Source organism: Heteronotia binoei, chromosome 17 (genome assembly GCF_032191835.1).
Source record: "Heteronotia binoei isolate CCM8104 ecotype False Entrance Well chromosome 17, APGP_CSIRO_Hbin_v1, whole genome shotgun sequence".
NCBI classification, from domain to species: domain Eukaryota; kingdom Metazoa; phylum Chordata; class Lepidosauria; order Squamata; family Gekkonidae; genus Heteronotia; species Heteronotia binoei.
The window spans coordinates 21,913,159-21,931,772 of record NC_083239.1 but is presented as its reverse complement, the minus strand read 5'-3'; the positions used below and the strand labels follow the sequence as shown (position 1 = coordinate 21,931,772).

At 45.4% G+C, this 18,614-nt stretch overlaps 1 protein-coding gene across 1 annotated transcript in view; it reads right to left on the bottom strand.

The window, feature by feature from the left end:
- Positions 1-18,614, bottom strand: part of LOC132585974 (bone morphogenetic protein 8B-like) — a 49,347-nt gene that overhangs the window by 9,735 nt on the left and 20,998 nt on the right. Inside the window, exon 2 of the mRNA XM_060257869.1 lies at positions 2,817-3,009. Coding sequence (XP_060113852.1) covers positions 2,817-3,009 — 193 coding nt within the window. The remainder of the gene's footprint in view (positions 1-2,816; positions 3,010-18,614) is intronic.

The window sequence follows — 18,614 nt, the reverse complement described above, 5'->3', positions numbered from 1 at the left end:
AGAGGCATGGACAGGCCTCACACAAACAATCCAAGAGGTTCTTGGGAAAACCAGTGAGCAGCCTCCAGGCTCCAGTGAAGTAGCACATGCAGGACCCATGAAAACCCAATCCAAGTGCACCTCTCAGATCATGTGGGGCAACTGCTTGGGGGTAAGAAAATGTCTCGGGCTCATGCTGGGGTATAGAACATAAGATTAAAAACATTTGGCTTTTCAAAAACAAATCAGAAGGAAGGTTGGACTTGGGACCTTGTGCCTTTATTTGAATCACCAGAATGACCTTTGGAGATGATGGAATTAATACATCAGGAATTTCACAACTGCAAACATATGGGGAAAAAATGGGGGTTGCATGAAAGCCCAGCCCAGCCGTTTCAGGAGAAAACACATAAGAACACTTCCTGGTGAACAGGGGCTTACTGCCCTTCTGTGATCTAAATGCTTCCAAATGGAATTAATTCTAGGCAGGAACTCATTTGCACATTAGGCCACACACCCTGACAGTAGGCCAGCCAGAACTGCATGCCTGCTATAAAAAAGCCCGGATTCTAGGGTTGCCAAGCTTGACTTACCTGGCCAGTAGGATCTCCCATTGTCCTTCCAGGAGACCAGAAGTGATGTTGGGCATTTGGGGGCCTACTTCCAGTCAGGGGCAATATTGTTTTTTGAGCAAAACTCTAGATAAAATTGGCTTCAAACCAGAGTTCTGCCCAAAAACCAGAGCATCACCCCCAACAGGAAGTAGGCCTAAAACCAGAAACAGGCCCAAAAAATCAGTTGGGGGTGGGATTTCCCCCTGCCGGTAGGGTTGACAGGTCTGTGTTGTAAAATACCTGGAGACTTTGGGGGTGGTTAGGGGAGGGGAGGGGAGGGGAGGGGAGGAGCCTCAGTATAGTACAGTGCCATAGAGTCCACCCTTCCAAAAAGCCTTTTTCTCCAGGGGAGCTGATCTCTATCATCTGGAGATCAGTTGTTAAAGTGGGAAATCTACAGGCCCCACCTGGGGCTGGCAATTCTATCTGCCAGCCAGCTGGCCGGCAGGGGACAAGAGCCTGTGAAAGCAGGGTTCCTGCACTCCCACTGGGGAACTGGCAACCCTGACGGCAACCCTGGGGAACCGGCAACCCTGATGGAAAGGCACTTTCCAACTCCGCTTAAAGAGGCGGTGGTCCGTCCCCTCTTGAAAAAAACATCATTGGACCCGGCCCAATTGGCACATTATCGGCCGGTCTCAAATTTGCCCTTTTTGGGCAAACTTATCGAGAGGGCAGTGGCGATGCAGCTACAGACCTTCCTGGATGATGCTTCCGTCCTCGATCCCCTTCAGTCCGGCTTTCGCCCGGGCCATGGGACGGAGACGGTGTTGGTTGCCCTGGTAGATGACCTGCAACGGCATCTGGATCGGGGCGGCTCGGCGGTGCTGATGCTGTTGGACCTATTGGCAGCGTTCGATACGGTCGACCTTCGGCTGCTGGCCCGCCGCCTTGCCGATGCAGGGATTCAGGGGTTGGCCTTGCAATGGCTTTCCTCTTTCCTTGAAGGTCAGGGACAGAGGGTCGCTATTGGGGACAAGCTGTCCCGGAGGCACACGCTTGACTGCGGAGTGCCTCAGGGTCCGTTCTTTCCCCGATGTTATTTAACATCTATATGTGTCCCCTCGCCCAGATTGCCTGAAGGTATGGGCTGGGTTGTCACCAGTATGCTGATGACACCCAGCTCTATCTGCTTATGGACGACCGGCCGGTCTGCGCCCCAGAAAATCTGGACTGGGTGTTACAGGCCGTGGCTGGGTGGCTCAGGCTGAGCGGGCTGAGGCTAAATCCGGCGAAGACAGAGGTGCTTTGCTTGGGTCGTCGGGGTCCGGGAAGGGAAATCCCCCTGCCAGTTTTTGACGGTGCGCCACTGATTGCGACGCATAGGGTCAGAAGCTTGGGGGTACTACTGGAGCCTCCCTTAACGATGGAGGCCCAGATAGCAGCCACTGCCAAGTCCGCATTTTTCCATCTTAGGCGGGCAAGGCAGCTGGCTCCCTTCCTGGAGCGTGACGATCTAGCAACGGTGATCCATGCAACGGTCACCTCGAGGTTGGACTACTGCAATGCCCTCTAAATGGGGCTGCCCCTGTGCCGAACCCAGAAATTGCAGTTGGTGCAGAACGCCGCCGCCCAGTTGTTACTGGGGCTCCCAAGATGGGAGCACATTCAGCCGGGACTTCGGGTTCTGCACTGGCTGCCAATACTTTATCGAGTTCGATACAAGGTGCTGGTCATTACCTTTAAAGCCCTATATGGCCTAGGTCCTACCTACCTGAGGGACCGTCTCTCCCCACATGTTCCCCAGAGAGTACTGAGATCGGGAACTCAAAATCTCCTTGTTGTCCCCGGGCCAAAGGAAGCCCGTTTGAAATCTACTGGAGATAGGGCCTTCTCCGTAATGGCCCCTTCCTGGTGGAACCAGCTGCCGGAAGAGGTAAGGGCCCTGCGGGATCTCGCTCAATTCCGCAGGGCCTGTAAGACAGTCCTCTTCCGGCTGGCTTACAACTAACCGGCACTTGAAACTTGAAACTGAGTGTAGTTTTTATAAGATTGCTGTATGTTTTTAATGTTTTAACTATGTAAACTGTGTGAAATGTTTAAATGTTAACTATGTAAACTATGTGAAATGTTTAAATTTTTATACTCTTATTTTAGATTTTTTATGCTGTAAGCCGCCCTGAGCCACCCGGTGGGAAGGGCGGGATACAAATTACAAATAAACTAAACTAAAACTAAAACATAGTCCCATTGGCCAGATTGAAAGCATCACTTTTGTTGTACCTGTTGGGGTGATCTTGGACAATCTCATAAATGCTGATGTGCAGGGTTTGATTGATGTGGCGAGTGATGCTCTGCATCTTGTAAATGCGGAACTCAGCTGCTGTTACAGACTCCCCTGTTGGGATCTGGGTTAAGTCGAACCTGAACTCCTTCCAGTATGGCTTTTGATAGAAGATATCTCTGTCCAGTTCAACTGAAAGAATTAAGACATGCAGTTGACATGAGGCCTTTTTCCACATAGCAACACCTTCCTAAGGAAGCCTCAGTGTCTCTTCAGCTGCCAATGAAACAGGGTTTCTAGATAGCCCTGAGGCCTGGTCTATATGGTGGCATCTCCCCATATGCATTACGGGGGTTAGCGGCTTTTCCCAAGGTTTTTTAAAATTCCCTTACCTTGAGAAGGCCACTATGTACAGTTTGCTGTAAATTGGATCCTAGTATGTAATTTTGTATCGTTTAATGTGTTAATACTTATGCTTTTCTTCTGCATAAGTATTTTTCTTCCACAACCTAAATCCTATTTCCCTTTTTATTTAATGTCCCATCTTGTTGATTGTATTGACCCACTCTATATAATCCACCTGAAGTACCAATTAAAAAAAGCAAACTATAAATAACATAAATATATAAATAAATACTAACATACCATCATGTCAATATACCAACTGCTGATTTTTTTTAAATCATTGTTAGGATGTTTTGAGGTATATATACTTGGAAGGATCACTGTTTTCAGTTAGTTTACAACTAAGGGAAAACGGTTATAAAATGGTGCATCAATGGAATCTATCACCTTGGAGGTTATCAAAGATTTACTCAAACTTCTCAGGTGCATGCTAGTTTTGTTCTAAGGATAAAGCTAATCTCCACCCCCCCTCACCACACACATACTCTTATGGTGTTCATGTAGGCATGCACAGAAATACTGGAATATGGTGGTTGAAACTACATTAAAGATCTTGGGAGTAGTACTACCGTAAGATTCCTGAGATTTTAAAAATCAAATTATGTTAAGGTGCTAGGTGTTTCAACAGTATAAATGATTAAATTAGGGTTGCCAGGTCCAACTCAGAAAATATCTGGAGACTTTGTGGGTGGAGCCAGGAGACTTTTCCATTCCCTAAAATAAAATAAGTAGTGCAGTTCCACTGAATACAGTCTTCATTTCCTTGTCCCCCAGCAGCTGAACTTCCACTAAATGAAAGTGCACACACACTCTCACAAAACAGCCAAAATAAATACAGTTTGCAAGCACACATTTTTGTGATCTCAGTGGGGCAATTTACTCAAGTTGCTGAATATAACCATCTGCTGTATTTCAATCAACTTCTTCAGACTAACAGGAAAATTAAAGAACAGCCTAGGAGGTGGAATTTTCCTCTAAGCAAACGGAGGGACTAAGAGCCATGTGGCTCTGCTCACCTGCCCCTCTGCAGCTTTCCTGCCAAGATTTAAAGGTACACAAACACATTCAGAAACACTAACAGTTGCAAGCCTCTTCTAAACTTGCTGAGGTTTGAAGGCATATGATGTCTGTTGGGGTGGGACTTCAGGCGGTGAGAAGCCTGAAAAACCGGGGAATTCCCCCACCTAGATCTGGGGACTGGCAAGCCTAGATTAAATACTTAGCAGCTATAAGGCAAGTCTTGGCTAATTTTTGGAAGACAGTTTACTTGGAACTGGATTGGTTAAGGAAAATTTGGAGACAGTGAGATTAGTTAGGTTATCCATTGATCAGGAAAAAGCACTTTGAATTACATAAAATCTCCACACTTGTATCTGCCTTTTATTACTTCAGTATAGTATTATCAGGACCACGGAGGAAAGAAAGCTCACCACTCTTCATGTACAAAATAACCTCTCACAATGCTGATATCAATCTTGATATGGAAGGTAATCAACAGCGGTGTTCCATAGAAAATGTATAGACAGAGGAAGCCCGGATCAATACAGAGGATTGTTATAATGAATTCTGGCACTACTGGACCAATCAAATTTTGTATAAATATAAAAGTGGTCCCAAGAAGAAGGATTTTATATCCAAAATGGTTTGCATGATTGGGCTGGTTCTCCAGTTGGATACCTTCAGAAGATATGAATTATTATTCAGGATTTTCCAACTTGTATGGACAGTAGCTGCAACGAACATTTGAGATGGCTTACCTACTGTTTTTTTGTATTCACTGTGTATTATGATGACATATTTTGTGATATTTAGTGGGTTTTGAATATATTTCAAGAGGTTATTTTGAACACAGAGAGTGGTGTTATATTTTATGGTTATGAGACGTGGAAAACTAAAGAGGCATATCCAGATGGAAATATCACATTCCTGTTCGCACTTTTATTACTAGGCCAATTCCCAAAGTTCATTGAACAGTGACAGTGCTCCAAAAAATGCAAAGTATTCTTAATAATTTGAACAGAAGTGTAAGACCATTTCTACACAAATGCAAACCTCTGCATCAGCATTCTTAAATAATCAAAGTTTGTAAAAGTTTTTGCAAAACATCTGGCTTCTAAGTTCACTTTTTCCATGAGCCCCCCCCCCCCTCCTTCAGATCTGAATTCACAGTTTTCCAGTGAGGAATTCCCAACACTAAAGAATTACATTACATTAGAGCAGCGGTCATTTTATAGAAAAATAGATGGTGGAGCTCATCCAGGGATTGTTATGCAGCTGCACATACTATTCAATGGACAAGGAGGTGGAACTCTCAGAAGGTGGAGGTAGAACTCTCATAAAGGTTCAGGAGCTGCGCTCCAGTGAGCTCCCACTGAATCTGAGGCCTGCACTAGAGAACTGTAGAGAAAACCAAGGGTCAAAATGGAGGATCTTCATGGCAAGCAGAGCATTTAAAGTTTAAATGGATCCAAACACTGCCCCCTCTCACAACAGGAATCCCAGTGGCCAATCACTACTGAGCCTTCCTACACTCTTTTCTTTTGTAATGCAATGCCATTACTGCGTCACTATGCATGCACAGAAAAAAAAAATTAAGGAGAGGTTTCATTGGTGATGCAACAGATGATGAAATGTCTGCCAAATCCCTTTTCATAGGAAATGCAGAACACACACTGCTGGTTGAATCCTAAATACAAAGAAAATATCCAAAAGAAATGCCCTTTTGATTATTGAAACCAGGCAAAAGTTAATGTCAAAATACCTTTTCTAATGCCCTGTCTGGTCCTGTGGATGCAGCCTGAGAGGTAAAGACTGCATCTGCATGCATTGTATAGATCGGGCATGCACACATGATCTCTGTCAGGTCTGCTTTACCCTCAGCGGTCATGGGATAAGAAGTTGGGGTTCTCTTTTAGATTATGAAGTGGTTACACAACAGGAGCAAACTGAAAAGCCTCATCCAATCAGAGCCTGGGAAGTAAATAGAGTCTGCCACAGTTGGTACTTGGACGGGAGACCACTGAGGGGAAAAACTGGGGTTGTTATGCCAGAGGAAGGCAATGGCAAACCACATTTGCTCATCTCCTGCCTGGAACACTCTGTGGATGTGGTCTCCATGAGTCAGTTGTGACTGGACTGCTGTTCTTTAAAAACATGAAGGAGTGAGGAAGAGCAAATGGACAGATCTTGCTATGGAAGGAAGCAGCAGTTGGGGTACTGTAGGGCGATCTGTGGGCAGCCAGGTTTGAAGATGAAACCGAATTATTCAGGATGGTGAAAGCACAAGCAGATTGTATAGAGAAGGGGTGTTATGGGGACCAGATCTGACATAAATGAGACCATGTTGGACCAGGCTGGGCTATGTCGGGCCAGGCCATGTGTGTACCTATTTAAGATAGGTAGCAGAGATATAAACCTTTAAAAGGTCGCAAACAAACATGACTAAAGATTTTTCAATAATGAAAACATGCTTAAAACATTAGCACTTGTTGGTCTTAAAGGTGCTTTCTTTGCATTTCTCCCATGGGATCCAGAGAACTGGGCAAAGGAAGCTCTGGCTCTTTCCCCCCTTCCCCAGGGCACCAGGAGAGAGAGGAGCCTCAACCAATGGAGAAAACAGAGGCTTTGCTCTGTAGCTCCCAAGTGATTGAGCAAGCCTTGTAAAGCAAGCTGAGATGCAGAAGGAAGCAAGAGAGAGGGAGAAGGAAGCATACAAGAGCCAGTTGCTCGGGGGCCTGATAGGAGACCTCTGGGGTCCTGATTCGGCCCCCAGGCCACATGTTTGACACCCCTGGTATAGAGCTTCAACATGGTCTCTCTAAACTGACTGAGTGAGTGACAACACAACAAATGAAATCAATATAGGTAAGTGCAAAGGAATGCTAACTGCAGCAAAAAGAAATCCCTAAATTTGCATGTATGCTAACTGGGTCTGAACTGGCAGAGCAGAGACTGAGGAGGACAGAGAACTTGGGGTTGTAGTGAGCAGCTTGATGCAAAGACTGATGTGTGGCAGTAGTTAAAAAAAAGGCAAACTTTATGCTGTGGATTATTAAGAATGAGAAGATGCAGGATAAACATATAACATTATGCATGGGCTGGCGAAAGTGAGTAGCAAGAACTGTTTTCTGTCCTTCCCATAAAACTAGAACTCAAGGGCACCCAATGCAGGTGATGGGCAGTACATTCAGGGCAGACTAAAGAAATCATTTCTTCCCTCAATGAATAATTGGCTCATGGAATCTACTGCCAATGGATGTAGTGATGGCCATGTGCATAGGCGGCTTTAAAAGGTGACTGGACAAACTCGAAGAGGACAAAGGCTCTTGGGGCAGCATGCACACCTTCAAAACTATGCAAGTAGCTCCCCATCAGGGGTGGATGACCAGGAATATGACACAGCCTGGAGGTGAGTTGGAAGACCACCAAGGAAGACGGGGGTTGGTATGCAAAGGAAAGCAACAGCAAACCACCTCTGCTCATCTCTTGCCTTGGAAACCCCATGAAGGGGTTGCCCTGGGTCAATTGCAACTTTATGGTTCCCTTTACTAGTCTAACCAATACAGAGGAAGCCATGAAAAAGGTCCACCCACAGCAAAAAAGCTCACAGTTCAAATTATTATAACAAAGTACCAAAATTTATAGAAACAAATTCTAAGGAGTGTGCCAAAATTCAAATAACAATTCATATGGAAATTATAATCATACAATAAATTTTTGGAACGATTCTTCAGTAGGCATATGCCCTAATTAAATTAAAGTCTCTGAACTCTTGACTCAACAAAACCGCAAGCACTTATACTCATGGCAACCAAGTTGATGCTGCATAAGATGTCATACATCAGTGCTTAGAGAAATTTTTCAGAATTTCATACGGAGACCTGCTCCTTCCTTCAGTGCTATTATAAATATGCAGATGTGCTCCCCACTTTGAATTCTGGCACACTCCTTAGAATTTGTTCCTTTACTCTAAAGCAGAGATGGCTCTAACTCAGAGATATCAAGCCCATTTGTTTTGAGGGCTGCATCTGACATAAATTTCATTTTGTCGGGCCAGGTCATGTGTGCCATAAAATGTAATGCCAGTACCAGAGATATAAACTATATAAATAACACAGCTAAACCCAATTAACAATATGATTTTTATAAGTATCATATTTATCTGTTATTTTCTAATCATAAGAACATAAGAGAAGTCATGTTGGATCAGGCCAATGGCCCATCCAGTCCAACACTCTAACTGATTCCCCACTAGCCTTGTCCCAGTCTCACACTCCTCTTCTCTGCCGGGCTTCCTTCTGATTTCGCACAAGCTGTCCCAGGGCTGCAACTCACTCCGCCTCTTTTGCATGGCAAGCAAAATCTGCTAAAAACCAGTTTCTGCTTGCTGCACAAAAGAGGCAGAGCGAGTTGCAGCCCCAGGGCAGCTTGTGGGAAATCGGAGGAAGCCCCACGGAAAAGAAGAGCATGAGACTGGGAAAAGGCTAGTGGGAAATTAGTCTCTGTGTCACACAGTGGCCAAAAAACCAGGTGCCATCAGGAGGTCCATCACTAGCAGCCCTCCCACTGTTGCCCCCCACTCAAGCACCAAGAATACAGAGCATCACTGCCCCAGACAGAGAGTTCCATCAATATGCTGTAGCTAATAGCCACTGATGGGTCTCTGCTCCATATGTTTATGCAATCCCCTCTTGAAGCTATGCTTGTAGCTTCCACCACCTCCTGTGGCAGTGAATTCCACGTGTTACTCACCCTTTGGGTGAAGAGGTACTTCCTTTTATCCATTCTAATCCGACTGCTCAGCAATTTCATTGAGTGCCCACGAGTTCTCGTATTGTGAGAAAGGGAGAAAAGTACTTCTTTCTCTACCTTCTCTATCCCATGCATAATCTTGTAAACCTCTATCATGTCACCTCTCAGTCGATGTTTCTCCAAGCTAAAAAGCCCCAAGGTTTTAATCTTTCTTCACAGGGAAAGTGTTCCAACCCTTTAATCATTTTACTTGCCCTTTTTGGCACTTTTTCCAATGCTGAAATATCTTTTTTGAGGTGTGGTGACCAGAATTGTAAACAGTACTCCAAATAAGGCCACACCATCGATTTATACAGGGGCATTGTGAAAGACAAATAGCATCAGAGTAAGTATAGAACATAAACATTTTAAAATACCTAACGATATTATTTTTATGAAAAATACAAATGTGCTTAAAACATTAACACTCTTACGCTATTTCCTTAAAGTATCTCCCTGATGCGCAACCTCCCACTTCTACTGCCCATTGTTCATTAGCACAGGGACATAATGCACAGCCTCTCTGGCAATAAGGCTAATGAATGACCAGGTGCTCGCAGGCTGGTTAAGAGCCCCAGGACTGGGCTGCCTGCTCTATCTGAGCAGCATTCTAAAAGATTCCATGCAGTTCTGCCTCTGTGCTGAGTGACCCCAAGCCAGAAGTCCATGGGGTGTGCCAAGAACATTTTCCACCTTGGGGACTGTAAAGGAAGCTCATTAGTTCTGTGCAGAACCCAAAGCCAAATGAAAACCAAGGCCACATGTTCCTGCCGCCCTGACATCTGTGTACTGGATTACAGGAGTGCCACCAGGTTGCTATTTAGCTTTGGGAGATTCTGTAATGAAAGATCCCACCCCTCCCAGGACATGGCTCTTCCTAACTGGCAGCAGGGGGATTCTAATGCAATATGTCTGGGCAAGATTTTCCAGGGCTGGGGAACTCAGACAATTACTTCTCAAAAATTACCCCAGAATTTATTACGCAACATGGACCTGCTTTTCTTTATTGACAAGAATTAAGACAGCAGGTGCAGCTCTTTTATAACACATACTATTTTTAATCACTCTTTTTCTCTTACTGCCCTGTATTCTGTACTCATAATAGATTAGGCCCCTATTATGGAGGGTGTGTGTGTACATGATCAAATTGTCTACCTTGGGGTAACCTTTTCAATTAAAACTGCAGAGAATTCTAGGAAGGAAGGAAGGAAGGAAGGAAGGAAGGAAGGAAGGAAGGAAGGAAGGAAGGAAGGAAGGAAGGAAGGAAGGAAGGAAGGAAGGAAGGAAGGAAGGAAGGAAGGAAGGAGATGGGGAGGGGAGGAAGAGGTGGAAGAAAACAACTTTAAATGCATTCTCCAAGCTGCTGGTTGGCTTGGCTTAGAGAATTGATTTAAAGAGAGAAATGCCTTCTCCAAGCCAGCCAAAGGGGTGGTGGGGGCTTCAAGAGCCACACAATATGTGTGAAAGAGCCACATGTGGCTCCTGAGCCACAGTTTGGCCACCCCTGGATTAGACAAGGTACAGAGTGTGCCGCAGAATTCATCCAATGCCCCATTATGGCTGCTTATTTCAAGGAGGAGGCAGAATTGGTAGCATTTAACATAGGTTTACCAGGTCCCCCAGGTTACTGGCAAGGGATGGGAGTGTAAGATTGCCAGATCCAGGTAGGGAAACTGCTGGAGATGGAGCTTGGGAGGACAGGGACCTCAGTGGGGTACACAATGCCATAGAGTCCACCCTCCAAAGCATCCATTTTCTCCAAGGAAACCGATCTCTATAGTCTGGAGACGAGGTGTAATTTTAAGAAGACGACGACTTCTGGGGTATCTTCAGGTTCCACCTGGAAGCTGGCATCCCTAACTGAACAAGCTGTCATTCAACAGCTGCTTCATTATGCTTCTGAAAACTACTAGCTTAGGAAAACTGCATGCCTTGAAATGCAACAGAGCACAGAACATAACATGGGCAGACAGCTACAGCAGAAGATCAATGGAGAAGAGCCCACCTGGCTATCTCCAGCATCCCCTTCTCTAGCCTTTCCTTCACTACCTGAAATCCCCAGAGCAGAGTGGTGCCACCGCGATGGGACAGAACCACCAACAGAAATGTTGTCTTCTCTGGCCTCAGCAGGACATCATCACAGCCCTTGTGTGGTACCACTGGGGTACACGCTTATGCTTGTGGGAGGCCTTCCTGAATAGCTGCATCAAAGCCAGCAGATCTCCAAAAACATGATCCTCCATACCTTACAGCCGTGGCAACAATGCTCAAAATCTGGCCATTCCACTTCTTTCTCTAGAACACTTACTGAGAACACAGATGAAAAGGCACAGAACCATGTGCTTTGATAATGAAACCCAAATGGTTGGAGGCAACAGAAAATCCTGCTTAATGTTATTTAGTACTTTAATTGCTTTGCACACAGCTCATGTTTTCCATGCTGTTTCGTTAACTGTGATCATCAGGTCAGACTGGATGTTTATACAAGGGGAGTGAGCTGCTGAGGGCCCTGCCCCAAAACCGAATGCTGAAATGTTAATTATGCCTCTCTGTGTTTTTTTACAAGTCATCCTTTCTAGCTACTGGGTTCACCACAACCTTTTTTTTTTTTTTAAGGAAAAAAAATCTGGCATAACAGCCAGCCCAGGGCGGATGCGGAAAGGACTTCCTGATCAGTGGTGTTGGCCTGGCAGGAACAGCTGGACAGCTGTGCTGTTGCCACAAGACATACCTTATAAAGAGAAACAGATGGATGAAGATGGACAGACAGCACTCCAGAAGTGGTGGAGTTGGGCTGGTGGCAATATTTGGTGCCTTTACTCCAAATAATGAGATTTTTTTTTTGTATGGGGTTGGGTGAGAGGAAGGTTCCACAGGCTTTCAGCATAATTCAGTCAGAGAAAAGCTTCGTTATGAATAAACAGGAGAAAAGTTATGGGTGTCTATTGGCTAGCACCTGTAACATCACCAACCTACTTCTAAACAGGCCTCAGAACAGTTGGGTCAATGTTTTTTTTAAATGTTTGTCATTATTTTTCACATTGGGAAGACAAATGTAGAGAATCACTTTTTGTAACAAATGGCAATCAGCTCTGCCTAAGATGTCAACCTCCAGGTGGTGGCTGGAAATTTCCTGGGATCATTCACAACTGATTGCCAAGCAATAGAGTTCAATTCACCTACAGCAAATGGCCACCTTGGAAGATGAACTCTCTGACATTATACTCAATTGATGTTCCTCCCCAAACCCACACACAAAACCTCGATCTACCAATCCAGAGCTGGCATCCTTAGCTCTGCCTTATACAAGGTGGGGAGGGGGTCAATAAATGAGGAGACCAACCTACAAAGCAGCTGTTTCATCTGGCTATAATGCAAGTAATGAAGCTGAGTTTACAATGCAACTGAAAAGCTCATCATGTCTACCATTAAATGTCTTTTTTTAATAGACATGCTTGTTGCTGCATTTGCTTCACTGTCTATGTCCAGGAAGCTCATGGCTCTGTTCTGGAGCAGGGTGGGGAAGGTATTCTCAGAACCATAATGTGAAACTGGCAAGAGAGCCAGAGATCAGCCACTAAGCAAAGCTGATCAGACGCTGAAGCTGCAGGCACATCTCTTTTTTTTGCTACACCACCTGGGCTTAGTACCAGTCAGTCCTACAATAGAAACAGAGGTTCACTTTCTGTATCTGGATAACTACTCTGCAGGGTCAATACCTAGAGAAGTAGAAATGCCCACTCATGTTGGCCGCTGTTTGAGGCAAGAAATGGAAAAAGGACCCGATCCAGTCACTTCTTTGAATTCAAAAGATTTAATGTACACAGACTGTCCCCCTTCCCTGCCTTTTGCTTGAATGGATGGGGTAGCACCTTTCAAACACATAAATAAATTGTTCAACCATTATTTTTAGGAGGATTTAAAAACTGACAGGTATTTTTAAATGACAACTTCCTCTTTTAGGAATAAGCTACAGTTTCTTGAAGAAAGAAAGTGCTGTCAATCAGCAACTACTAATTTATGGCAACCCTATAGCATTTTAAGCCAAGAGATGAACCAAGGTTTTTTGCTATTACCTGCCTCTGAGTTTCCTGGGTGGTCTTCCATCCAAATACTTCTTCCATCCAAATTTTCTTGGTGGTCTCCCATCCAAATACTGACCAAGACTGACTCTGCTTAGCTTCTAAGATTTGTTGACATCAGGCCAGACTGGGCCTTCCAGGTTAGGGCTAGAATTGTTTGCAGGCTACTTTTAATGTGGCACAAAAAGGGGGAAAATTGAGCTAGTAAGTCTGTATATGTAAGACTAGAAACTGATCATTTGAGGATCCTCAAAACTATAACAAACATTTTTTTCAAAGCACTTACTAACTGAGGGATCTCCTCTGGGATTTTGCTAGAAATATGGATTATGACAGAAACAGCATTATGACACACATCTGTTTCAAAATCGACACTGCAGTCCAAACTACTGGAAAGAATGCTATCCCTATGAAAAGCCAAGGGCAGCACTGACTTTGCCAAACGGCTTCCATTCCTGCCACATTTATGTTTGTGTGCCAGGAGCTAGTAAAGAGAGAGAGAGAGAGAAAACACATCCCTTCAGGCTATTTTCTGTAAATCTTAATCTTAATTGGTATAATTAAGAAACAATAACTGTGTTTGGGTCACATCAAGAGAAGACAAGACTCACTGGAAATGACAATAATGCTAGGGAAAAGCTGAAGGCAGCAGGAAAAGAACAAGATCCAACATGAGATGGATTGACTCAATCAAGGAAGCCACGGCCCCCAGCAAGGCTGTTAACAAATTACAAAGTTGGAGTAGAACAGAAAGACTTTGAATCACTCGTGATGGGAGTTTTGTGCTGCATTTTCTTGTTTGTGACCACGGAGTTGTTTTTTAACAGAAACTTGAAGGCCTTGGAATGTATGTCTTTTTAAAGCAGTTTTGGCTTTGGTGCAGTAGTTGTTTGGTATTGCAATTCCTAGAGATGTGAGGTGGTTAATTCATGGTAAGGTTTTGGTGCACTTTGTGAACTGTTTTAATGCCATCAAAAGCCTTGCTACACAAAGGACAAAAACTACCTCCAGTGGAATGATTACAAACACTCACATGTCTAACTGTCACCACCACAGCTCATCTGAGCTGACTCGGTGTCTGTTTCTAGGAAAGGTGGCTTTGGCTCTTTATAAAACCTGGAAGGCACTGATTGCAGAACTATGTCAGACAATGGAACTTCAAATCAACCAGACTTCATTAGATACAAAGTTTAAGGCTTTATTTGAGAGTTCATAGTTTCTGAGTGTAGAAAGATTGGAACTGATACATTCTCCCGGGTGAGGAGTCACTTTAAGGAATGTACATCAAAAGGTTTCTAAACAAAACTACATTCCCAAGCATTCTTAGCATGAAGTGATACTTTTCACACAGTAACTTTCTCTTATCTCTCTGCGGTCCTTGATCTCACAGGGATGGTTAAACTGCCACCCCGGAGGCATTTTCTTGGGCCCATTTTTATCTTCAAAATTTTATCTTCAAAGGGGAATTTTATCTTCAAAGGGGAATTGCCTTTGTTAGTTCCAGGGACAGGAATTCACACCAGTGTTAGTAAATACTATGCTTCTACTTGGATATGCAAGGTTACTTCCCATGGTTAGTAATATAGGCTAGAAAATGGAGTCAGTTAAGCTAAGCAGTTCATCATACTCATTTAAGCTAAGCATTTCATTACAGTATTTTTCCAGTGTCTGACATACTGCCCCCCCTAAGCTCTTGCTCGGGGCTTGCCTGGGTGCAGTAGGTAAAATCTTTTGAGGAGGAGGGGGGCCCGAAGGTCTGATGATTTGACCCATTCATCACAGCTTGGGGGAAAATATTTCCAATGGACTAGGTAATACAATATCCCCCTTTTTACTTTTGAGTCCAGCACTTCCTGCACCTCATGGTGATTCTGACCCTTCACTTGAATAGGTGTGGGCTCTTGAGGGCGGGGGTGCCATGACGTAATTCCAGGATCTTTGCGAAGAAGGCTGCAATGGAAAACAGGGTGAATTTTACTAAACATTTTAGGAAGTTCCAATTCTACAGTCACTTTGTTTATCACCCGTTTTATTTTGAATGGGCCCAAGAATTTGTACACCAGCTTTCGGCAAGTCTGTGGTAAAGGTAGGTTTTTGGTGGATAAAAATACACTCTCCCCAACTTTGAAGTCCCACTCCGGGGAGTGCTTCTTATCAAAATAGGTTTTATAGTCTTTTTTGGCCACTTCCAGATTTTCCTGAATAGCTGCCCAGCCTTTCTTAATGTCCTCCCACCATTGTTGGCAGCAGGTAGGTGGCGCTGTTCCCTCACTGCTGGGCAGTAGTGGGAAGGGCTTCCCCTCGTAGCCATTCACTATCTGAAATGGTGACGCTTTGGTGGAGCTGTGCAAGCTGTTGTTGTATCCATATTCTGCAAACGGGAGCAGCTCCACCCAATTCGACTGTTGATAGTTTACATAACACCTTAAGTATTGTTCGAGAAGGCCGTTTACATGTTCCGTCTGTCCGTCCGTCTGTGGGTGATAGGCGGAACTCAACCCCTGCTCTATACCTGCCACCTTGCAAAACTCCCACCAGAAGTTGGCAACGAACTGCGGCCCACAGTCGCTAATGACCTTGTCTGGAAATGAGTGGAGTCTAATAATGTGTTGAAAGAACAAATAAGCCAATTTCTTAGAGGTAGGGAGCTATTTGCAAGGAATGAAATGTGCCTGTTTTGAGAAAGTGTCCACCACCACCAGAATCACCCTCTTCCCTTGTGAAGCCAGAAGCTCCATTATAAAATCCATTGACACACCGACCAGGGTCTTGTGGCCATTGGAGTGGGTTGGAGGAGCCCCGGTGGCTCCCCCCCCCCGTTTCACCATGATACAAATCGGACATGATCCTACAAATTCGGAAATGTCTTTTTTCATTTGTGGCCACCAAAACTGGCAATTCACTAGATGCAAAGTTTTCACGTAACCGAAGTGACCGGCCAACTTGCTGCAGTGACAGTGCTGCAGTACTTCCTGGCGGAGGGCTTTAGGCACGTACAATTTCCCTTCATAGTACCAGAACCCTCCCTCTCCTTTCACAATCCCCTCTGGTCTTTCTTCCCCCTCTTTTTCAGTTTCCTCAATTAGTCTATTGCCCCCCCCCGCAGGGTTCTGATTGTCCCGTTTTCTTCCCAGAACGGGTGATGACCCCCCCCCCAGTGACGGCTGAGGGAAGAATGATCGAGTCTATGACTTCTTCTCTCTGACTCTCATGTTGGGGCAGTCGAGATAGTGCATCGGCCAAGAAGTTTTTTGAGCCAGGGATGTGCCGAAGGGTGAAATCGAATTTTGCAAAAAACCCCGCCCACTGAATCTGTTTCGCGGTCAATTTCCGCCACCCAGTGAGCGCCTCTAAGTTTTTATGGTCAGTCGAGATTTCAAATGGCACTCTTGCCCCTTCCAGCCAGGACCGCCAAGTTTTTAAGGCGAACGTTACTTCTTTGTCCCAGACTGACCAGTTGCGCTGCTCTTGTGAGAATTTTAGGGAGATATAAGCACATGGCTTCAACCTCCCCTCATCGTCTCTCTGCATTAATACGGCTCCGACAGCTACATCGGAGGCGTCGCATTGGACCACGAAGGGCTTTAGCTAGTCTGGGTGGGCGAGCACCGGTTCACTAGTGAACAGTCTCTTTAGTTCAACAAAGGCCGTCTGGCATTTGGGCAACCACAGCAGTCAGGCCCCGGGTCTCTTAGCTTCCAGCCCCTTCCCCTTGGTTTTGAGTAAGTCCGTCAGGGGTAGCATTACTTGGGCGAACCCTTGAATGAATGAACCCCCTGTAAAAATTTGCGGACCCGAGGAAAAACTGGAGCTGTTTACGTGTCCTCAGGGGTTCCCAGTCTAACACCGCTTGTATTTTTGCTGGGTCCATCGCCAACCCCTTCCCGGACACCCAGAATTCTAGGTAATCAAGTTCCGTTTGGTGGAATTCACATTTAGACAGTTTTGCATACAGTTTGTGCTGATACAGGGTGGAGAGCACCTTCCTAACTGAACATGGGAGGGTAGATCTTTCGAATAGATAATGATGTCATCCAGGTACACCACCACCCCCTTGTACAGGTATTCTCTGAGCACTTCGTTTATAAAGTTCATAAAAACCCCAGGGGCCCCTTGTAGACCAAACGGCATCACCAAATACTCGAACTGTCCCATCGGTGTGTTAAATGCCGTCTTCCACTCATCCCCCTCTTTGATTCTCACTCTGAAGTAGGCATCTCTCAGGTCTAGTTTTGTGAAAATGGACCCTTCTGATACTGTGCTTAGTAAGTCTTTGATCAACAGGATGGGGTAGGCGTTAGACATTGAAATCCCGTTTATCCCGCGAAAATCTGTGCAAAGCCGAAGGCTCCCATCCTTTTTCCTGAAAAGGACCGGGGCGGCATGCGGGGCGGTGGCCGGCCTAATGAACCCCCGTTTCAGGTTCTTATCAATGAACTTCCTTAACTCTGCTTTTTCGGGCCACCCCATGGAGTACAATTTTGCTTTTGGTAGCTCTTGCCCCAGGATTAATTCAATCGCACAGTCAGTGTCCCGGTGGGGCGGCAACTCGTCCGCTTCCTTTTCGCTAAAAACCTTGCGCAAGTCCCAATACTCCTTTGGGATCGATCGGACTTCTTCCACCGACACACACATTTTTTCATTCTTAGGGGGTGGGGTTAGCCCCCAGGTTCCCCACCAATGGTGGTGGGTGCACCTTCGGTCGGTAAAGTCTACTGTCTGTTCCCCCCACTGTATGTCCGGCTGGTGCCGGGCGAGCCAGCCCACCCCCAGCACCACATCAAAAGAGGAAGAGGGGGCGATGACGAAGAGTTCTACCTCCCAGTGCTCCTCTATTCCCACTGGTAACCCCTGGGTCTCTTCCGTGCAGGGTTCTCCCCTCATGGCCTTCCTGTCCATTTGTTCGAATTGGATCGGGTGGGGCAGGGGAGTTTTAGACAGCCCGAGTGCATCTACCAGTCTTGGGATTATGATTTCGCGGGTGCACCCCGAGTCGATCAAGGCCCGGGCGTGCATAAACCGCTTGAGTTTTGGGTTCAACAGAGTCAAAGGCACAAAAAGTAGGGCCCCAGTTATTCTCACCCGTAATGGTGCCATTAGAGCCACGACCTGCCGTCCGGCACCTTTCAGTGCAAGTCGCTCCCGTTTCCCGCCGGCTCTGGTTCCCACGACTCTCGCCCGAGTCATCGATAATTATAGTATCCTTGTCAAGCACCAGTGAAGTGGCGGCACTGCCCCAACTGGGCTCTCTGGGCTTCCCCGGTGTTTTCTTCGGTCCCGCTGCTGTCAGCTTCGGGTTACTTTACTTACTTTACTTTACTTTATTCGATTTATATCCCGCCCTACCCCACCGAGGTGGGCTCAGGGCGGCTTACAACAATAAAAGCTAACAGAGGTCGATTTAAATACGATTAAAATTATACAATAAAATACATAAAAACCTAAAAATACATAAAACTCACATCGATATACACTATGCTACTATTCCTTAAATCAGTCCTTCAAATTTCCAATATTCAG